General features: G+C 38.4%; 1 protein-coding gene and 1 long non-coding RNA gene across 4 annotated transcripts; both read left to right on the forward strand.

The window, feature by feature from the left end:
• The first annotated feature begins 5,058 nt into the window (after positions 1-5,058).
• LOC131541627 (uncharacterized) lies at positions 5,059-7,905 on the forward strand. Its single transcript, XR_009271547.1, has 4 exons — positions 5,059-5,600; positions 5,719-5,782; positions 5,950-6,023; positions 7,805-7,905. It is a non-coding gene; the product is annotated as an uncharacterized LOC131541627 (long non-coding RNA).
• Positions 7,906-11,120: 3,215 nt separating this feature from the next.
• LOC131541161 (uncharacterized) lies at positions 11,121-14,896 on the forward strand. 3 transcript variants are annotated; one of them, XM_058776733.1, is made up of 8 exons: positions 11,121-11,141; positions 12,124-12,268; positions 12,549-12,765; positions 12,843-12,963; positions 13,091-13,387; positions 13,489-13,579; positions 13,652-13,768; positions 13,876-14,896. In XM_058776733.1, exons 1-5 carry the CDS (start codon positions 11,139-11,141, stop codon positions 13,322-13,324), a joined length of 720 nt encoding a protein of 239 aa, XP_058632716.1. In that variant the 5' UTR covers positions 11,121-11,138; the 3' UTR covers positions 13,325-13,387; positions 13,489-13,579; positions 13,652-13,768; positions 13,876-14,896. The 3 variants fall into 3 exon arrangements, 2 of the variants coding, with proteins under 2 accessions (XP_058632716.1, XP_058632717.1); XM_058776734.1 differs by having other exon boundaries at positions 14,049-14,896; XR_009271417.1 differs by lacking the exon at positions 11,121-11,141 and having other exon boundaries at positions 11,153-12,268; positions 13,876-13,951; positions 14,049-14,896.
• Positions 14,897-20,790: the final 5,894 nt, after the last annotated feature.

The raw sequence follows: 20,790 nt of genomic DNA on the forward strand, positions 1-20,790 counted from the left end.
ATTTTCTGCAGTCATTGTTAAAAAAAACAAGCTAACAAACTTCATAGCTAGCGTTAGTGAAGCAGTCAGGGGAATCTTTCTGCCTCCACCTAAGCTCCGCCCACAGAAAATGTCACAATGTTTACAACAGAAAAAGCGTCTATATTTTTTAAATAAAACGGTTACACCTTTTTAATGTATAGGCCCACATTTTGATAAATTCAGTCTAAGTTAAGTTACAAATATTTGTGCAGTGCCATGGCACCTGACGCGTGAACTTGACGCACACTGAACATAAATATCCACTTTTCTTCAGCCATATAACTTACAAAACACTTCTAAATATCCACTCAAAAACACTGAATATGTTGTACGATTTTGTCTATAAAATTTAGTTTAAAAACAACATTTCTAGTTGCACTGTGAACTTGACAAAATGGCGGCTGCTGTATCTCCCGCAAAGTCACTCAGGCTCGTGCGGAACAAACTCACTATTGGCTGGTTTTGTTTTTATTAGTTTAATTTTTGTAGACTTAATATAATTTGTCTTCTCAACTAAGCCTAAGCAATAAAATTAGTTAAACTTAAATATTTTTGCCCTTCCAACATTTTATTAATTGGATTTTATTACTGTGCATTAATAAATTACACACAGCTAATGTTTTGTTTTTGTCCATTTCAAACATCTGAGCAAAAGATTATGTTTATGTTTGATTTGTAAGTTGAGGTAGTGTCATTAAAAATCAAAACATTTCAGATTTATTTAGGCCATGCATAGAGACTACTGACAGATTAGACCAAATGTGAGCCCTGCATTTCAATGATTTACATTCAAAACACTCACTGCTGCCAGACATTTAATAACAACCTGGCTAATGATGGAAAGATGTTTTGATCAATGACCAGAAAACCATGATGATTTGCCTTTCACTCAAACGCACGTCCAACTCAAGTCATTAGTCAAGGTGAGGGAAGGACAAAGGAAAGAAAAATGTAAGTGATAAAACTGCAATCCTCTAAAGTCTGCTGACATACATAGGATGCACTGTTGATCCACCTCAAATTCACTGACACAGTAGTCACACAAAACATGACATAAAATCCATACTTCGCCTACTGAACCTTTTCAGAATACCCAATTGTTAATTTGTTTACAGTTGCAAAAACAGAAAAATAGAAAAATATTGATTTCAGGTTAGTGTTGACAAGGAACCTCAAAACAACAATAGACTTGTCAATAATTGGTTGAAAAAAATCTATCACAGTGTTTCAAATTAATTTTTATCATGCATTTGAACTTTTCATCTCCTTCAAATACATGTGCCACAATTCTCAACTGCATGTCACAAACTATTCATATAAATGAAAATAACAATACACTATTCAAATAATTAGTAAGTCTACAAAGTCAAGTTCCCTCGATAAATTCTTGTCAATTACAGTTTTGCAATACTAAATAAATTGCGAATTACATTGGGTAATTACAAAATAATAAAATTAAAAATTCTGTGGCTAATTTTACACAATGATTACAAAATTGGTCAAATTTTTAAAAAGCTTTCTATTTAATGAAAAACTACTTTTTTTTTGTTTGTTTGTTTTTTTCCTTCTGGGGCCTTAAATAGAGGAATTTTGGTCAATACTGATAATTAAACAATATTTTGCTGAATGTGTTTTTTGTGCTGGCACCTTGGCTGGTTTAGGGCTGTCATGGATAAATATGACAATAAATCCGCCAGTAGGTGGCAAGTCCCCGTTTTAATAAATGACTCACTGAATCATTCAAATAAAATGATTCGTTCAAAACGGCTGATTCATTAGAAATGAAACAAGTGAGATCTGAATGGACCGTTGAATCACTGGCTCACTCGATTCGTTCAAAAACTGATTCAATCATGGATAGCACATTTGTGCTCGTGGCCTCACGCACATGTGCTGATATACAGAAAAGTACATTGCTTGTGCAATGAATATAAAAACGTAAAAACTCATACATGGATATTTTTTGGGTCACACTTTATATTAGGTTGCCTTAACTATGTACTTGCATCAAAAAAATAAGTACATGTACTTATTGCGTTCACATTGTATTGCAAAACACTTTTGCTGCTATTGAGGTGGGATATGCGTAAGGTTAGGGACAGGTTTGGTGGTGTAGGTAAGTTTAAGGGTGGGTTAAGGTGTAAGTGATGGGTCAACAGTTTAATTATAAATGTAATTACAGGAATTAATTACAGATGTAATTACATATAGGTATCTTTAAAAATATAAGTACAATGTAAAAACATGTATGTACACAATAAGTGCATTGTAACTGCATTGTGCATTGTTAAGCGCATATTAGTTAAGGCCACCTAATATAAAGTGGGACCCCAAATTCTGATTGGCCAATCGTCGTTATTTACATTTACATTTAGTCATTTTGCAGACGCTTTTATCCAAAGCGACTTACAATTTGGGGAACACATGAAGCGATTCATCTTGAAGAGGCAATTCGACAAAGGAAGTGCTTGTAACACCAAGTCTCAGGCATTGTTTAAATAAGTACAAGCTAGCAAGGGAAGGAATAAGTAAGGAGAAAGATTTTTATTTTTTTTTTTTTTATGTGTAGGTTGAAGTCAAGTAGTGTCGAAAGAGATGAGTTTTCAGCTGTTGCTTGAAGATTGACAGGGATCCAGTACTCCGAATATGGGTGGGAAGATCATTCCACCAGCCAGGAATGGTGAACGAGAATGTTCTGGAGAGTGATTTTGAGCCTCTTTGTGATGGTACCACGAGGCGTCGCTCACTAGCAGATCTCAGACTTCTGGAGGGGATGTAGATTCTTAATAGTGAGTGCATGTAGGCGGGTGCTGAGCCTGTGGTTGTTCTATGAGCAAGCATCAGTGTCTTGAACTTGATGCGAGCTGCGATTGGTAGCCAATGTAATGAGATAAAGAGAGGTGTAACATGGGCTCTTTTGGGTTCCTTGAAGACCAGTCGTGCCGCCGCATTCTGAATCATTTGTAGAGGTTTGACTGTGTTTGATGGAAGTCCAGCCAGCATATATTTAGTTCATAAATGATCATAAGTAGAGAATTTTAACATTTCATGTGCATAAGTTTTAATACACAAAATTAATAATCCAAAGGGAATGGTAAGGGGGGGGGGCTTTTTGTCATTTTTGTCAATCCACCCCGCATCCCCCCTCAATTCGAGCCCTGGAAGTACATGTGCCTCAACAGTTAACATGTCCAGAACGCTGACAATAAAAAGGATAAGCTCATAACAATAAAACTCAATAGCATAATTACAACCAGGAAACAGCAGACAATAAATATAATATCAATAACCACATAATTATTCCAGCTGCAAAGCCTGCTGAGAACTCACTCACCCAACATTGTTCAATAAGGAACTTTTTGTTCTGGGAACAACATCTGGTGGAATATTGTTATCTATGTTTTTATATAGATTCCAAGTACATTTCTCAGTGTCTGTGACTCACAGCTCCTTATGTTGGAAAAAATTGAATTGCTATTCTACAGTATACAATAACAGCTGCCAGGCAAAAACCAAGGATTCATCCGTCTCCGCAACAGCTGATAGCACCTGAAGAGTCCTCCTGCCCTACATCTTACACAGTAAATATCCAGCCAAAAGCTTGACATCTTTTTAGCTTTTTGTGTCCTTTGTTCGGTACCTCTCCCTCTAATCACAAACAGCTGCCAAGAGGATACAGCCGTGACCTTCACCTCAATCACTGTTCTCATACTGTAATTGATCTATATGATAGTGCTGTGTTCGATACGACGATGTATCGTCACAGAGATTTGACGAGACAAGTATAGAGACAGCTTCGAGGGCTTTTTGTTGGGTTTTTTGTGGTTGTCGTTATATTAATTTATTAATTTATCATTTTAACCAGGAGTCCAGGATTTGTCGGGAAAACATTGTTAAAATGCACCCACAACGAAGAGCAATAAGACAGCATTATAAAATGAAAAGGCGCACTTTTATTCTGAATGGCGAAGACCTGCTCCCCTACAGACATCGTCTAGCTACTGCTTTTCACGGAACTTACCCATTATAAATTGTGATATAGCCTGGTTCGTTGGTCCGGATTGCTTTATCACTACAACCGAACCGCTCCAGAGCTCGTTTTCAATCGAGCCGAGACCACCTCGTTCAGGCGATCTTGGACCGATTGTTTTGGTGCAGATCAGAGTGCGATTGCTGCATTCACATACAGCTTAAAACAGCGAAAGAACCAAAATTCACAACGACACTGGCCAAATAAATAAATATAGTAAACAACAGGATAAGACAACAGATCATTTCCATATTTTTTGCCACAAAATTAAGTTTTGTGTACGGAAACATACTCGCTCTCTCCTTCAGAGCACATACATTTGCATACATTAACATAAGCGCTAATGTTGTTAACGCTACTCTGGCAATTTTATCAGTAACATAGTTTAACAACTTAAAGCTGCAGCCTGTAAGTTTTGCCTCTTTGTCGCCATCTCTGTTCGAAAACCTGGAATTGTAGCTCTGTGCAGAATTATCTTCCGTGCATGGGGTTGTGATCCAGTGTTCCGGCTCGGCTCCAGCGCGGCTGAATCTAATGTTTTGAGGTGAATGTGTGGCAGTCAGTCACTGCACCGGTGTGGATACTGTACTCGGGAATCACAAATTCTAGCCTGCGTCTTGGAATATATGACCCAAATAAGAATTTTCACCATATATTGCCATCTGAACAAGCAAGTAACAAGTCTGCCACTTTTGCTCTGCTCAACTGAGGAAAAAAGAATTACAATAAATCGTGCCACCAATGATAATTAAATCTAACGATCGGTTAGCTCATATCACATCTAACCGTGCAAATTATTATTATTGTTATACTTTATTCTCAAATTATTAATGTTAACAACATCAGCATTGCATGACAATGAGTATAGTGCAGAGTCCTGCACGGGTCCTGTTTGATAAACCAAGTGGGCATGGGCTCAGAGTGGGCACTTTGATGGGCTGAATATGGGCCCCAGCTTGGATAAAACTGTGGGCCCCAGTTAGGTTGCCCATTATTATTTATTTGTGGGTCCCACATGGGCCACATTTGGGCTATATTAGGCTATATTTACAGTTACAAAAATTTTGTTTTTTGCAGTTGGTTTATTTTTATGCAGTTATGAGTAACTTAAGTATTGCATGTGTTTTTAAAGGATTATATCATAATGTACTGTATATAGGCTACAACAATCCAAGACCATTTACTTTAGGAATAATTTAATTTTATTTATTTATAAGCATCTCCAAAAAAGTAGGCCTACTCAAGTTTTTTTCCTTATAATCTAAAAGCACTTGTGTTATGCAGTCATTGAGTCATGCGAAGATTGGCGTGCGTGTCTTCCCGCCCTTTCTCATTTAAAAAAAACCGGTTTGCCGCTCACCACTTAAACACGGGCACCTGCTGCGTGTCAATGGATAAACTCTAGGCCTAATCTATCAAAGTAAGATTTGCTGAGTTACTGCTGCTTTTATCTACCCTTTAATTGGATATTTTTTTCAATGCTCCGCGGCTGGCAGACCGGCGGGGAGACTCACCGTGAAGGCGAAAGTCCTAAGAGTGTGTTAAATGGGTAGGTATATGTTAAAATGCATGTATACACTTTTCTTCATTGTCTTGTATGTATTATTTTAATGTAACTTGCTCACTTTCCCAGTAAAGAGGTGCTAACTGGTATTTTCCTCCCGCAGCACGCTGGCAGACCGGCGGGAGACTCGTGAAGACGAAAAGCCTTAAGAATGCTTTAAATAGGAGGTAGGTGAACTTTAAAACACTTGCAGTCGCATCATTTGTCTTATACCAATGCTATTTGCAATGTATAAATAAGTTGGAGTTCATAAATGTCTGTAATAACATCGGATCGGGACATCGGGTGCTCATTTCTCAGTTAAGCCGTGCTAAGCAGCATTTCTCTCCCGCAGCGGCGCTGGCAGAGCGGCCGGACCCTCGGGAGACAGGCGGCCATAAAGAAGACCGTTTTAAACATTTTCAGATGGTATGCGTTCTCTGATTGTTGTATACTTTAAGTACTTTAACTCTTCAAACTTTTATTCTTATATTTAATACATTTATTTTCCACTGGCACAATGTGTTGTTAACTGTGATTTTACTTTTAGGTTATACGCTACCAGTCAAAAATTTTGAACAGAAAGTTTTTTAATGTTTTTAAAGAATTATCTTCTGCTCACCAAGCCTACATTTATTTGATCCAAAATACAGCAAAATCAATAATATTGTGGTTTTTATTATTATTTATTTTTTAACTATTTCAAATAACTGCTTTCATTTTGAATATATGTTAAAATGTAATTTATTCCTGTGAAAACAGCAGAGTATAATTTTTGTTCAGGTTTCTTTAATAAAAAGCAGCATTTATCGGAAATGGAAATCTTTTGTAACATTATAAATGTCTTTATCATCAGTATTAATTTATATAATCCCTGACTCCAAAATGATATTGACTCCAAGCTTTTAAATAGTGCATATTGTTACAAAAGCTTTTTATTTTAGATAAATGCTTATCTTTGGATCTTTCTATTCATCAAAGAATCCTGAAAAAAATTTACTCAACTGTATTAAATATTGATACTATTAATAAAAAATGTTTCTTGAACAGCAAATCGGCATATTAGAATGATTTCTGAAGGATCATGTGAGACAGAAGACTGGAGTAATGATGCTGAAAATTTAGCTTTGATCACAGAAATAAATTACATTTTAACATGTTCAAATAGAAAGTAGTTATTTTAAATAGTAAAAATATTTCACAATATTACTACTTTTGTTGTATTTTGGATCAAATAAATGCAGGCTTGGTGAGCAGAAGATCATTCTTTTTTTTTTTTAAATTAGAAATCATGCTGTTAAAAAACTTTTGACTGGTATGTTCACTGATGAAATATGGTTAATATGCTGCTAATTCTGTGTGATTGAAGCTCAGCTATGAAATATAAAAGATGAATCATGAATAAAGCTGTTGATGTGAAGCAATAACGTGTTACTGAATATATAACAAAATAAAAATAAAATAAATGGCAGTATAACTCTGTACTTCTTTTTATAGTGTGCTTAAAACTACTATACTTAGTTTTACAGTGGTATGAAATACAGCAACTACTGGATAATTGTTGCCAGTAGTTACTTTTAATTTGACTACAATTTTACAGTTATACACTCTTTTGAAATCAAACTGTTGCATTATCATGTAGGCTATTTTACAAAAATAGCTCCTAGCACATAATTGCATTTCTTAACTGAAGAGTGTCACCTTTAACTTGTTCATATTACCTTTAGTAATAACTATGCCTTTAAGTGACAGTTTTGTCACATAGGGAAAAGTACTGGCACGGCTTAATTATAACCACGCATGCCTTTTAAAGGGATAGTTCACCCAAAAATGAAAATTCTGTCATCATTTACTCACCCTCAAGTAGTTCCAAACCTGTATGAATGTCTTTGTTCTGCTGAACACAAAGGAAGATATTCTGAAGAATGTGGGAAACAGAGCAGTTCTGGGGCACCATTGACTTCCATAGTATTTTTTTTTCCTACTATGGAAGTCAATGGTACCCCAAAACAGCCTGGTTACAAACTTTCTTCAAAATATCTTCCTTTGTGTTCGGGCAGAAAAAAGAAATTCATGGAACTACTTGAGGGTGAGTAAATGATGACAGAATTTTCATTTTTGGGTGAACTATCCCTTTAATGCTCTTGTTAATGTTTAGTAGTATTTTAAAATAAATGGCTTTTCTCTGTTTTTTTCTTTACTGTTTTTAGGTATGAAGCTGAGGAGTCTGCACAGGCCTAGGAATATAATTTTATCCTGATCTATTCAAGCGTTTTTGTCTATTTTTGTTTAATATTTTGTTTTACCCAATAAAAAATGTGATTTAGAGATTGAGTTGAAGTCATTTTCTTCACAGTTGAAATTTTATCATGTAATTTAAAATGTATTGAGCACCACATAAAATAAACAAATCAGGTCAGGTACAGGTTTCCAAAAAACTTAAGAGTTGGAGTGGTTTGAAAGATGATTTTGCATATTAGCACATTAACTTTATCCAGAGGAATTAATAAAGAAGTATAAATGGGGCCCAGTTCCGACCCACTGTGGTCCCACAAAATCCCAAGATATGGGTCATTTGTGGGTTCAGAGTGGCCACCCATTTGGGCCCCATAAAGGTTCTGCATGTGGTCCACCTTGGCCCCAATTATTAAGAACCCATTTGGGACCCATGTGGGTCCATATAATGAAAATCTACATAGGCCCCACTTAGAGCCCACTATGGACCCATCATGTGCCCCTATGGGCTAACACACATGGGGCCCAAGTGGAGCCGATGGACAAAATTGTACGGGTCCCATTTGGGTTGCCCGTGCGGGGCCCAAGTGGCAGCCCATCAAAAACCCACATGGGGCCCACGTGGAAATGTTGGCTGGGTCATTCTGAGTTAATGCTTTAATGCGTTTAAAAATTAATAATAACATTTAACACACGCAGCCCAACAAGTTAACAGAGAGAGAAAGCAACATTCAACGTGTAAACAATATAAAACTATTGCTTACATGTAAACAATCTATTGTAAACAGGTCTAAAGGGCTCAGATTAATAAGCCAAATATGAGCTTTTCCTTCATAACCTATAAAAACAATTAACTTTATAGACTGCATAAAAATATGTAGGACTGGCAGCAGTGTCGAGAGAGAGAGAGAGAGAGAGAGAGAGACACTGAGAGAGAGCGCGCACAACATCCAACGTGTAAAAACAATATTACTAATTGCGTAATATTGTTTTACACGTTGATGTTGTGCGCGCTCTCTCAGTGTCTCTCTATATTTTCAATATAAAACTAATTGCGTACATGTGACCAATCTATTTTAAACAGGTCTAGAAGGCTAGCTGTCAATCAATGTCAATACAGCTGTCGATTGGCTACAGTGCTCAGTGTTTGCAAATCCCGCTGTAGAAGCCAGGTATTCAGACAGAGCGCGCGAACACAAGCACGGGACGGGAAATAGTCTTGGTTATAATTGTACCCGCAACCCGCCCGTGCCTGTCACCACTCCGACCCGCACCGCACAGTGCCCGACATGTCAATATTATTCCACCTGTTACGTCAATTGTTGCGGTTCACCCGTCAGCGCAGGACTCTGGTATAGTGTATATTAGCATGTAGATTTCAATTTCTATACACAGTCTAATCTAATTGTCATGACGTAATGATGCAGTGCCATGCTCGAATTTCAGATAATTTTTAACCCAAAAAAAAGTTACAGACCGCAGCTTTAAGAACTACAAGACTTCTCACAAGCGAGGTAACAACAATGCCGCTGTTCGTGAAGAAAATGAACATAGTTTCACAATAACTAGAGACATTGCTGCAGAACACTTTTGAGAGACGCACTCAAAGAGGTAATCTCGCTTTCTCTCTCTCTCTCTCTCTCTCTCATAACTTGGCTATTATCTGCATTGGTCTGCAGCTATCAATGGCACAAGTCTCCATTACTAGGTTTAAAATGACGTTTTGGAATTAGCAACAGAGGTGTTGAATGAGATGCAGAAGAAATTAATCCTACTCACAATAGCATTTAAAGTACAAAAACAGGACAAATGCCTTGAAATATATCATCTGATCGATGTCTTGAGGTGTGGTAACCATAGTATAATCGGAATAACGTACTCTTACTATCGTAACCTCGGTTCCCTGAGATATGGGAACGAGTACTGCATCTGTAAGACGCTGTATGGGAAAAACTCATTTTTTCCTCTTCAACTGAAGCCTTTTCAAATCACGCAGTGAAACTGCACGTCCATTGGTTCGTGCAGTGCTATAAAATCGAACCAATGGCTCAGCGGCAGCGCTGAGCGAGCCTATGGCTATGCAGCTCGCCATAGCCCGCCAAAATAGACGGGGCCTCTGGCTATATAAGCGGGCGCTTCGCCGCAGCATATCAGATTTCTTCTCTACAGTAGTAATGATTATGTCACTTGTTAAATGGTTATTTAACAATTGCATTCAGTCATATGCTGTTGCATTAACAGTGTGATTAAGTTTGTTTGCGCCCCCTCAAATTTTTTTAGCACCAGCCGCCACTGCCACCAAGCCGTGACCAAAGCCTGCAACAATTTGCAGGAAAAGCGTAATGGCTAATGCTAATGCTTCCGGTATGGCAGTAGGAGGGAAAGGAGACCAGAGGCCATTTTTTTGAATGGATGTCAATGGAGGAGAGGCTTCACAATGCTGAATAAACAGCTTTTTAGAGGAAATGGCTTATTTAACGAATCGACAACCTATCTGCTAATCTTCAACATGTTTTACACTAAATAATACTTTTGGATTGAACTATTTTTAGAGGTTACCACGAAAAAATGCTGTTTTCTAAGAGAAGTCTGACTATTTGCGACAGGTGGGATTCAGATTACGGCCCCTCTCATTCATTCCTATGGTATCCATAAACAACCCTTTGGCTTCACTTTTCGACGTGCAGAGTCCTCCGTTGTTTTCAGTTGTTTGTCTTAATTTAATGGTTTGCATGCATTTGCAAAAAAAGAGAAATAATTTTATATACATTTATACTTTAATTGGAGCACCTAACCCCACCCTACCCTAAACCTACCCACTTCTGAACAATATAAAACAAGTAACAGGCAAATAAGTACAGTCACAGATATTTATTGCAAAAACTGTCCCTAAACAAGCAGTATAAGAGCATTACAAATAAGTCGTGTTGCATTTCAAGTCTTCTGAAGCCATACAAATGTCTTTATGCGAAGAAGATAATCACTGAAAATGATCCCACTCTGTTAATGCACTCACATCTCATTCAAAAAGATGATAGCATGATGCAATTGGTCACGAGACACACAAGAGCCAATAGCATTTCACAACCAAGGCTGACGTAAGGCTTCTTCTGGCAGCATTTTTTTCATTTGCGCATACGCACAGACTGCAGCCCATAGGATGAGTTTTATGGCAGACGGAGATGGCGATCATGTCTATTCTTCTCACAAATCAATAATTTTGCCTCGGAAGACTTGGAATATTAATATTTTTGAATAAATGATGACGGTAGTTGTATCTGCCTGTTATATCTTGTGTTTTATTTATAAATGGTAGGTTTAGAACTGTTGTGACTGTTTACATTGAAAAATCACACCTCAACATACACACGTGGTCAGGATTGTTGGTCACGAAATTCAATGACATCAAGGCTGTAATGTGATTGGTTATTAAAGTGCATATTGCAGGTTAAATTTTTTTTCCAAATATGAAATTATATGAACCATATGAAAAGTTAATGCAGGATTTTTAATGTTTTACAAGACATGAGGGCTCAAATTTAGTAGACAAAGTCACAGTTTCCGTGACTGTTCTGAAAAACCGCTTTTATTTTAACATCGCGTCATATTACGTCACGAGAGGGAGTCCTGTCCCACGCTCTGCGTTGGCGCGGTGCAGAGTAGGTTGGTATTCAGTTAGAGCAGTCGTGTTTTCGATTTATCATCATGGTAAATTATTGTGTTTGTGGAGGTTGCACAAACTCCAGCCTGTCAGGACATCGAGTCCACAGGTTTCCTGGTGAAGAGACGTGACTTCACTTCTGCATCTGCTTCGAAAAACGCGGTGGTGCGTAGTGTTCACTTTAGACCGGAGGATTATCATCCCGGTGATATGATGGAGTTCAACATGGGATGCCGAAGCAAGAACCAAGTGAGGCTCAGAGCTGGTGCGGTACCTTCGGTGCACTCAGCATCTCCATCGGGTCCACCATCAGCCTGTGGTTCATGCATCAGTCAGAGATGCAGCTCGACGAAAACGTGGACTGTGCACCGCAAGTCTTTTTTTCTTTTTAACATTTGCTAACTACCAAATCAGTGAACATAATGATTTCAATAATGAGAAGCAACGTGATGTGTATAAGTTACAAAGAACCGCAGCTAGCTTGTAATAGCAATATTAAAAATAAAAACCGTGTAAAAACGTTACCATATGAATAAATGGTAACCTCAGTTTGCTAAAATTATAACCATCAAGTCTACAACTTAGTGACTTTGTTTGCACAGCTAATTCGTAATTTATTGTCATGATGTGTAGGCTTTGGAAGAAACTGCAAGTAATGAAGGGGGAGATGCATCTACAGCTGACCCAGAGCAGGATGCTTTCTTTCCACTGGCCCCTCAATCATCTGTGCTTCACTTTGGCTCACAGTGTAACCTCAGACCTTCACAACGCTCATCAGGTAGATTAACATTACTCATATCTATCATTAATTGTACACGATGCCACCATCTGTTTACATAATGTACAAGGGCAAATAATTAGTAAAATCTCTCTATGATCAAGGCAGGTACAACTCCAACACTATCTTTGAACTCCATTTTTAACACATAATTGAATTAACAGATTTAGATTTAGTGACAGAATTGTTGTTTAGTATTGCAGTAGGTTGGACAGGGGTACCCAAGCAGTGACACATGCTGTTGCACAATTATATAAAGGTGGACCTATTTTTATTGTAGCTGTTCAGGCACAGCCCAAGATGGTCAGTGTGGGGACTCAGACAGAAAGGTTTGAGAAACAAACATCAACTCCACTGCCCAGTCCTGTGCACAGCGATGATGAATCATCCTCTGTTTTCATGGATGAACATGGTGATGTGTCATGGATCCCAGAGGAGGAAATGAGAAGTGACTTATGTGATGAGAAACCACTGCAGGAATCTCTCCCTGACCTCAAGTAAGACTTATTCTTTTAATTTTAGATTATTTGTATGACCAAATTGTGTCAAGTCATTGTGTTTTTCTTATTTTCAGTGCTGCTGACAAGTTCATTGTGAGCCAGCTGATGTCTCTATTTACAATTTGCCCGGCCTGTTGTGAGGAAACCCAAGGACAAATTGAGAAGCAGGAGGGAACTTTTGTAAAAATAAAGCAAGTAAGAGGCTATTTGTGATTTTTGGTAGAAAAATGTTGTACCATAACTTGGATTTTTTTTTTTTATACACTTTGTTGTTTTTATGGTATAGATTAGTCATTTTCTGCCTTTCACATACATCTCTCAGGTCTGTGCAGCATGTGGGTATCAGAGTTTTTGGCAGAACCAGCCAATGCTGCATCGAAATATGCCAGCCTGCAACCTTTTACTGAGTGGGGCCATTCACTTTTCCGGTTGCATGGCTACCCAGACCATCAGGATGTTGAAGCTGTTTGGGCTTCAGCGCATCAGTGTCGGAAACCTTCTTCCGCCATCAGCGCTTGTACACAATTCCTACCATTGTGCAGGCATGGCAGAATGAGCAGGCAGGGGTCATTAGAGATTTAAATAAGATGAGAAGGCTGATCCTGTCTGGTGACTGCAGGTAGCACACTTCATCTTATATCATTAAAATAGAAAAGTCAATTTGAATGTATTAGTTTTTGTGCTTAAACATCTCAATTGAACTGTGTTTGACATTTATAGGTCAGATTCTCCTGGCCATTGTGCAAAATATGGCACATATTCATTAATTGAGGACAGAATCAACAAGGTTTTAGATATTCAACTTGTCTAGGTAAGTTAATGTTATCAAACACAAATATCACCTGTCTAATGTTACACAGTGACGTGACCAAATGTTTTTCAGAGCTCAGAGGTCCCAAGTAGCTCCTGGTGTGAGCTAGAGGGTCTAAAGCACAGCATAAGGTTTCTGACTGAGCAACATATGCAAGTGTCAGCCCTTATCACAGACAGAAATCGGCAGGTAAAGACACGCACACGTACGCAAAACAAAACATTTTTTGCTGCTGACTACATTTACAACTAAAATCAAATTTTATTGTAATCAATGTGTTGTGTCCCACGTTTTAGGTTGCCAAATGGGTGCGGGAGGAGTTGTGTCCAAAAGGAACAAGCCATTTCTTTGACATCTGGCATATTGGCAAAAGTATGTATCTTGAAGTAGGGATTTTTTTTTTTTTTTTTTTTGGCTGCCTATAAGTACGTTTTCCTTTTTAACATTTTGTGTTTCTGTTCTGAAACAGGTCTAGGAAAAGCTTTGGATGCTGCTGCAAATACTTTCTGTATTTGATTATTCTTTCTTACTAAGTTCTTAGAAAGTCCAGCCACTATCAATCACATCAATTACAGATGATTAAGCATATACATCGTCAGTTTGTTGTTTTACACACATGCACACAGACATTATTTTATAGTTGTGAGATGCATAAAAAAATCTTTAGACACGTAACACAAACCATAATCCATAACAACAAAAGACAATACTTTATTTAACCTTTTCTGATAAGAAGTGTGTGCTGCAAACGCGAGAATTTTTGACGATAGTTTCTGTCAAGTTCGCTCGTTTTATCTCAAACACAGCTGTCGTCGTTTTTTTTGTCTGCGAGTGGCAGCAGGTATGCGTTAAAATTTCAAATTGGAGCCTGTACTACATAGATTCTTGCATCCAACATCACAACAAGATGATATTTTAAGCTCCTTGTGTAGCCGAATCTGCGCTGGTTTGAATGGGCTGCCTCCAGTTTTCCCTTTTTTTGCCTCCAGCTAGCGCTGTGACGTAATCGTGACGTCGGCGCAAAAAGGGTCTATAGCAGGCATCAAATTTGAAATGAGCTCATTTTGTGCATAAAATTGTAAAATTGCTCAATTTAAACATTCGTTGTGTTATCTATGTTCTATTGTGAATAAAATATTGGCTCATGTGATTTGAAATTCCTTTAGGTTTCATCTTATTAAAATTAAAATGTCCCAACATTTCCGGAATTTGGGTTGTAATACAGACCCTCTCATCTCCCTATAGTAAGAGAATTTCTGCTGACACACCACTGTGGACTGTGAATTACATTTTTATTTAGAATGTCTTTTTTTTTTTTTTTTTGCTCAGCTGGAGATGGTGTAACAGCTTTGTACAATAAATACTTCTAATGAACACAGAGGCACATTATTGTTCAACCCACATTTCCCCAGACATTGTCATCTGCCTCATATCTCAGAAAGCACATTGAAATTTTTCATTGACAAGACTCCCTCAGAACAACATACACCGTCATAACCATTGTAGTGAAACAGGGCAGCTCGCCAGCCTCCAAATTGAATCACAAATGGCCTTGTGATTGTATGCCTTCATTTGTTTCAGTTGTTTGTACAGTGAAACAATGTTGAATTAAGTCAAAAGTTAAATGTAAACAGTTTGAGAAAAAACTTTTTTTTTTTTTCAAACAGCTCTTCTAACAGATGTCTTCAGAGATGTTTTTAAGCAGATCATTATTTTTCCTCAGAAGTCAAAGCTAAATGAGCCAAATAATTGTGACAATTGTCCTTGAAAAGGAGCACCATTCCGATTGTGCTCCAGTGCATTGAGGATAATGATCACTTAAGTTTTATCGTCAACTGCCAATCAAAATATGGTAAATGTAGTTCAAACAAGCAAAAAAAAAAAAATCATATTAAATTTGCTTTACTGTGCATGATTACTTGAGTGCCAGCATAGACAACAGATGTCAAGATAAATTTCAGTTTGAAAAATCCCACCCACCAATTGTTTTGAATTTAGTGATTTGTTTTCCCCAGTGAAATATCCACCAAATACCTGAACACACTAGCAATCTAAAAGAGTCTGTCCATTTCCATATCTTATCCCTATAAGAGCAAGAGCAAAAGCACGCTATTAACCACAGATGAAAATCTTTCAGTGTGAGATGGTTTTGAAATGCAATTCCCTGCAGCATCCCTCGCTCAAGAGTAATTTAATAGACTCCAAAGCATAGGTCTGTGATTATGTCCAGTAAAATTCAATGCCGCATTACTGGTATAGTATATCTGACTTTAATGTATGCAACAAATGTGCAGTCTGAGTATTTTAGGGGCTGTGCCACCATCACAACAAACCTATGCGTTATCTGAATCTCTACAACACATTTTCCCAAAGGGATTCTTAAATTTGAGTGACAGAAGACCGTTCCTAGAAAGTGCACCCAGTTTACACTGGCAAGACAATATATTTCTAAAGGTTAGGAAAGAAAAAGAACACAAACAAAAATGCATCACTGCTTTCGGTCTTTCTAATGTATCTAATGTTTACACGCATTCATTATATTGCCATGTACGCAAAAGACGATTGTAACTTCTCTTTTTAGCAATGAATTCCCATTTTTTCCCTCACACACACTGTTGATCATGTTTTCTTTTAATCTGTGTAGTGTGTACAGAACGCAATAGTCATTAATAAGGTGATTTTAAAACAAAGTTATGAAATTTCTGCAAAGATTTCATGGGCAAATTGGTCCATTGTCAATAGCAGCCCAGGCTCATTGGAAATACTTGCCTCTAAATACATTTTTGCAACACCGTTATTACACACCTTATTGCACGTTTCACGACAGTTTCAAAGTGAAATGTCCAGAGAGTGGTGCTAAAACACGTTCAAACCTACCATGTTAACAAATGCAAAAGTGATATAAAAACGCATCTGTTGATGCAGCCGTGGTATTTTGACTTCCTCATGCAGATTTGAGCCATTTTGTAAAACCGTAGTTTCACGGGATCCGTACCGGACCTCTTCATCACTCAAGTACAATGCTGTATCGTGTAAGCTACCGAGCAAACCTAACTGAATTAGAAAACTCATGCATATGAAGCTGTGAATGTGACAAAAGTATGTTTTCAAATCACGCAGGATGTAAAAATGGTTTTGCCGTCATATCATAATATTCTACAAGCAAGTTTGTGAAAATTGGCCAAATCAAAACTCTGTACCTGTAAATCATACTTTGTGTGAAAAGTTGTCAGCGTTTTGCTGCCTCTAGTTTTCATTTCAACTGGAAACTGCAGTAATTCGTACATATAGGTAAGTTTTTTTCAGTTTTGCAGAAATGTATATAGAGGCACTTATTTCTAATGAGCATATGTTGCAGTGTAGCAATGAACGAAGCTGCTTCAAGCCAAACAGCTTTCTGTTGGTCAACATGGTAAATAGGCTGGACCCATTTGAACCCGAATGACATCTTTGTTGGAAAATTTTTCGGCCTGGCGCAAAATTTCCAAACGCCTGGATTCCTAATGAAATAACTGCTTTTGTCCCCGAACATTCACCAAACAAAGGTAATAAATGTTATTACACCTTAAATGGTTAGTTCACCCCAAAATGAAAATTCTGTCAATACTCACGGGTTTGGAACAACATGAGGGTAAGACCTTCATTCATCTTCGGAACACAAATTAAGATATTTTTGATGGAATCAGAGGTCTCTGACCCTCCCACTGACAGAAATGCAACTGTAATGTTCCCAGGTCCAGAAACATTTACATTTATATTTCATCATTTAGCAGACGCTTTTATCCAAAGCGCTTTTATCCAAATGTCATACTCCGTCTGTGGTGCCTACGCTGTGGGTATTTTTTCCACGCCCATGTTAACAGTTTAAAGGAACACTCCACTTTTTTTGGAAATAGGCTCATTCTGCAACTCCCCCAGAGTTAATAAGTTGAGTTTTACCGTTTTGGAATCCATTCAGCCGATCTCCGGGTCTGGCGATAGCACTTTTAGCATAGCTTAGCATAGATCATTGAATCCGATTAGACCAGTAGCATCGCGTTCAAAAATGACCAAAGAGTTTCGATATTTGTCCTATTTAAAACTTGACTCTTCTGTAGTTATATCGTGTACTAAGACCAGCAGAAAATGAAAAGTTGCGATTTTCTAGGCCGATTTGGCTAGGAACTATACTCTCATTCCGGCGTAATAATCAAGGAACTTTGCTGCCGTACCATGGCGCAGTGATATTACGTAGCGCCTGAAAGTAGTCCCCAGCTATATTATAACTAGGTACCTAGCTGGGGACTACTTTCAGGCGCTGCGTAATATCACTGCACCTGCTGCTGTTTGCCGAGATAATCCATCTACCTCACAGGTGTGGCATATCAAGATGCTGATTAGACAGCATGATTATTGCACAGGTGTGCCTTAGGCTGAATAAAATGCCACTCTAAAATGTGCAGTTTTATCACAAAGCACAATGCCACAGATGTCGCAAGTTTTGAGGGAGCGTGCAATTGGAATGTTGACTGCAGGAATGTCCACCAGAGCTGCTGCCTTTGAATTGAATGTTCATTTCTCTACCATAAGCCGTCTCCAAAGGTGTTTCAGAGAATTTGGTAGTACATCCAACCGGCCTCACAACCGCAGACCACATGTAACCACACCAGCCCAGAACCTCCACATCCAGCATCTTCACTTCCAAGATCGTCTGAGACCAGCCACCCGGACAACTGCTGCAACAATCGGTTTGCATAACCAAAGAATGTCTGCACAAACTGTCAGAAATCGTCTCAGAGAAGCTCATCTGCATGCTCGTCATCCTCATCGGGGTCTCGACCTGACTGCAGTTCGTCGTCGTAACCGACTTGAGTGGGAAAATGCTCACATTCTATGGCGCCTGGCACTTTGGAGAGGTGTTCTCTTCACGGATGATTCCCAGTTTTCACTGTACAGGGCAGATGGCAGACATTGTGTATGGCATTGTGTGGGTGAGTGGTTTGCTGATGTCAACGTTGTGGATCGAGTGGCCCATGGTGGCAGTGGGGTTATGGTATGGGCAGGTGTAGGTTATGGACAATGAACACAGGTGCATTTTATTACATAAACATATTTTCATCTCCATGTGCAGAAAATTCCAGTTCCAATTTTTTTTAATGTATTTTGAAAGTAAATTCAGTTGATTTTGATATTTTTTTCTTTTTACCCGATGAGTATGCTATAATTATTCCCCTTAGGTAAGCCTTGAGTGACTCCCAAACGACCCCTGGAGTCTTGTTGGGTCTTATGCAAAGCCCTCAAGATATCAATCAGGTCCAATTCAGCCATTATGTGCTTTACAGCCCCTGCTGATGGGGTTAAGGTGGAACATTTAAAGGGCGATCTATCTGCTGGATCTAGGACTAAGTTAAAGTCACCTCCAATAATTGTACAGGGTAGAGGAAGTTTAAAATGTAAATTATGAAAAAATTCAGGATAATCTTGATTGGGGCCATAAACATTTGCAATTGTGACTATTTCAGAAGCAATACGTCCTTTTAAAATGATATATCTTCCATAACTGTCTTTGACCATATATTTCAAAACAATAGGTACTCTACGATTTATTAAAATAGCAACCCCTCTTGAGTGTGAGCTATATTAGGCAAAAAACACTTGTCCTGACCACTGCCATGACAACTTCCAATGGTCAACCTCAGTCATATGGGTCTCTTGTAAGAGAGCAATGTCTATCTTGTTTTTCTTTAAAAACAATACTTTCTTTCTCTTTAGATTGTTATTAATACCATTAATATTCCAGGACAGATATTTATATTTATCTCTATCAGGTATTCATTTAAAGAGAGAAAAAAAAAAAGGGGGGAGGGGGAAAAAAAGTGGCAGGGTTAAGGAGCTGGGTTAAGGGTGGGTTTCTTAAGTAGTGGGGTTATAAGAGCCTGTCTAAATGCTTAGGGAAAAACAGCAGTGTGAAGGGATATGTTAATGATGTGAGTGAGTGCAGGTACAACTGCAGGAGAAATGGCTTGAAGGAGATGAGATGGAATAGGATCAAGCGGACAAGTAGTAGGCTGATTAGAAAGGATGAGTTTGGAGATTCTGCCTCAGAGAGTGAAGAGAAGAATGTGAACGATTGAATGTTTGCTGGTAAGATGTGCTTTACAGATTGTGATGTGGAAAATTGTGCACTGATGGTTTTAATTTTATTAATGAAGAACGTGGCAAAGTCGTCAGCTGTTATAGTTGATGAAGGAGGGGGAGGAGGAGGACAAAGGAGCAAGGAAAATGTTTTAAAGAGCATGCGAGAGTTAGATGAATTGTTAATTTTGTTATGATAGTATGTCCTTTTAGCAGTGGAGACATTAACAGAGAAGGAAGAGAGGAGTGACTGATACACATTAAGGTCAGTAGGATTTTTTGATTTGCGCCACACCCTTTCAGCAGCCTTGAGCACATCAGAGAATAACGTGAGGCAGCCAAGGGGCAGAAGGGGTGGTACAGGCTGGCCTGGAAGACAAGGGGCAGACAGGGTGTAAACAATTTGTAAGGGTGGAGCAGAAAGTATCAGTTGCACTGTTAGCATCAAGAGATGCTAACTGTTTAGGGAGAGGAAGTGAAGATGAAACCATAGCAGATAGCCGGGAGGGTGAGAGTGAGCATAGGTTACATCGAAAGATGACATGTGGAAGGGTATGTGCTATGTCAGGAACCATATTGAGGTTAAGAGTGAGGAGAAAGTGATCCGAGGTGTGCAGTGGAATAACCAGTACATGATCAGTGGAGCAGTGTCGTGTGTAAATAAGATCCAGTTGGTTTCCTGATTTGTGAGTTGCCGTAGTTAACACTCTCTTGAGATTAATAGAGGCAAGCAGAGTGTGGGAGTGTAACAAGACTATAAGTCCTGCCTTGTAGGGGTAAATTAATGTTACCTTGGAAGACTTGAGGAAAGGATCTTGGTCCCCCACCCCAGTGCTTTGAGTCTCAGTGTATGTGTTATGTATACGTGTTACCTTACTCTGCTGTGTAGTATACTAAAGGGACCAGAGAGTGCGGCTTCAGGTAAGTTTATAAATACTTATATTAATCTGGTGGCTGCCTGAAGTGTTAATATGTGAGGCAATATAACAGTAACAATTCACATCCCCACCCCCCAGTACCTAACAGAGCAAGAGAGACGCCCCTACCCCAAGGTAAACAACAATAATACTCTTAAGATTTACTTAAACATTCAATCA

This window comes from Onychostoma macrolepis, chromosome 05 (genome assembly GCF_012432095.1).
Source record: "Onychostoma macrolepis isolate SWU-2019 chromosome 05, ASM1243209v1, whole genome shotgun sequence".
Taxonomy (NCBI): Eukaryota; Metazoa; Chordata; class Actinopteri; order Cypriniformes; family Cyprinidae; genus Onychostoma; species Onychostoma macrolepis.

Bases quoted from the DNA above. Each gene is read 5' to 3' on its own strand.
- LOC131541161 (XM_058776733.1), top strand. The intron at 12,269-12,548 runs GTAGATTAACAT...TTTTTATTGTAG, and splicing joins ACCTTCACAACGCTCATCAG to CTGTTCAGGCACAGCCCAAG. The intron at 12,964-13,090 runs GTAAGAGGCTAT...TACATCTCTCAG, and splicing joins CTTTTGTAAAAATAAAGCAA to GTCTGTGCAGCATGTGGGTA.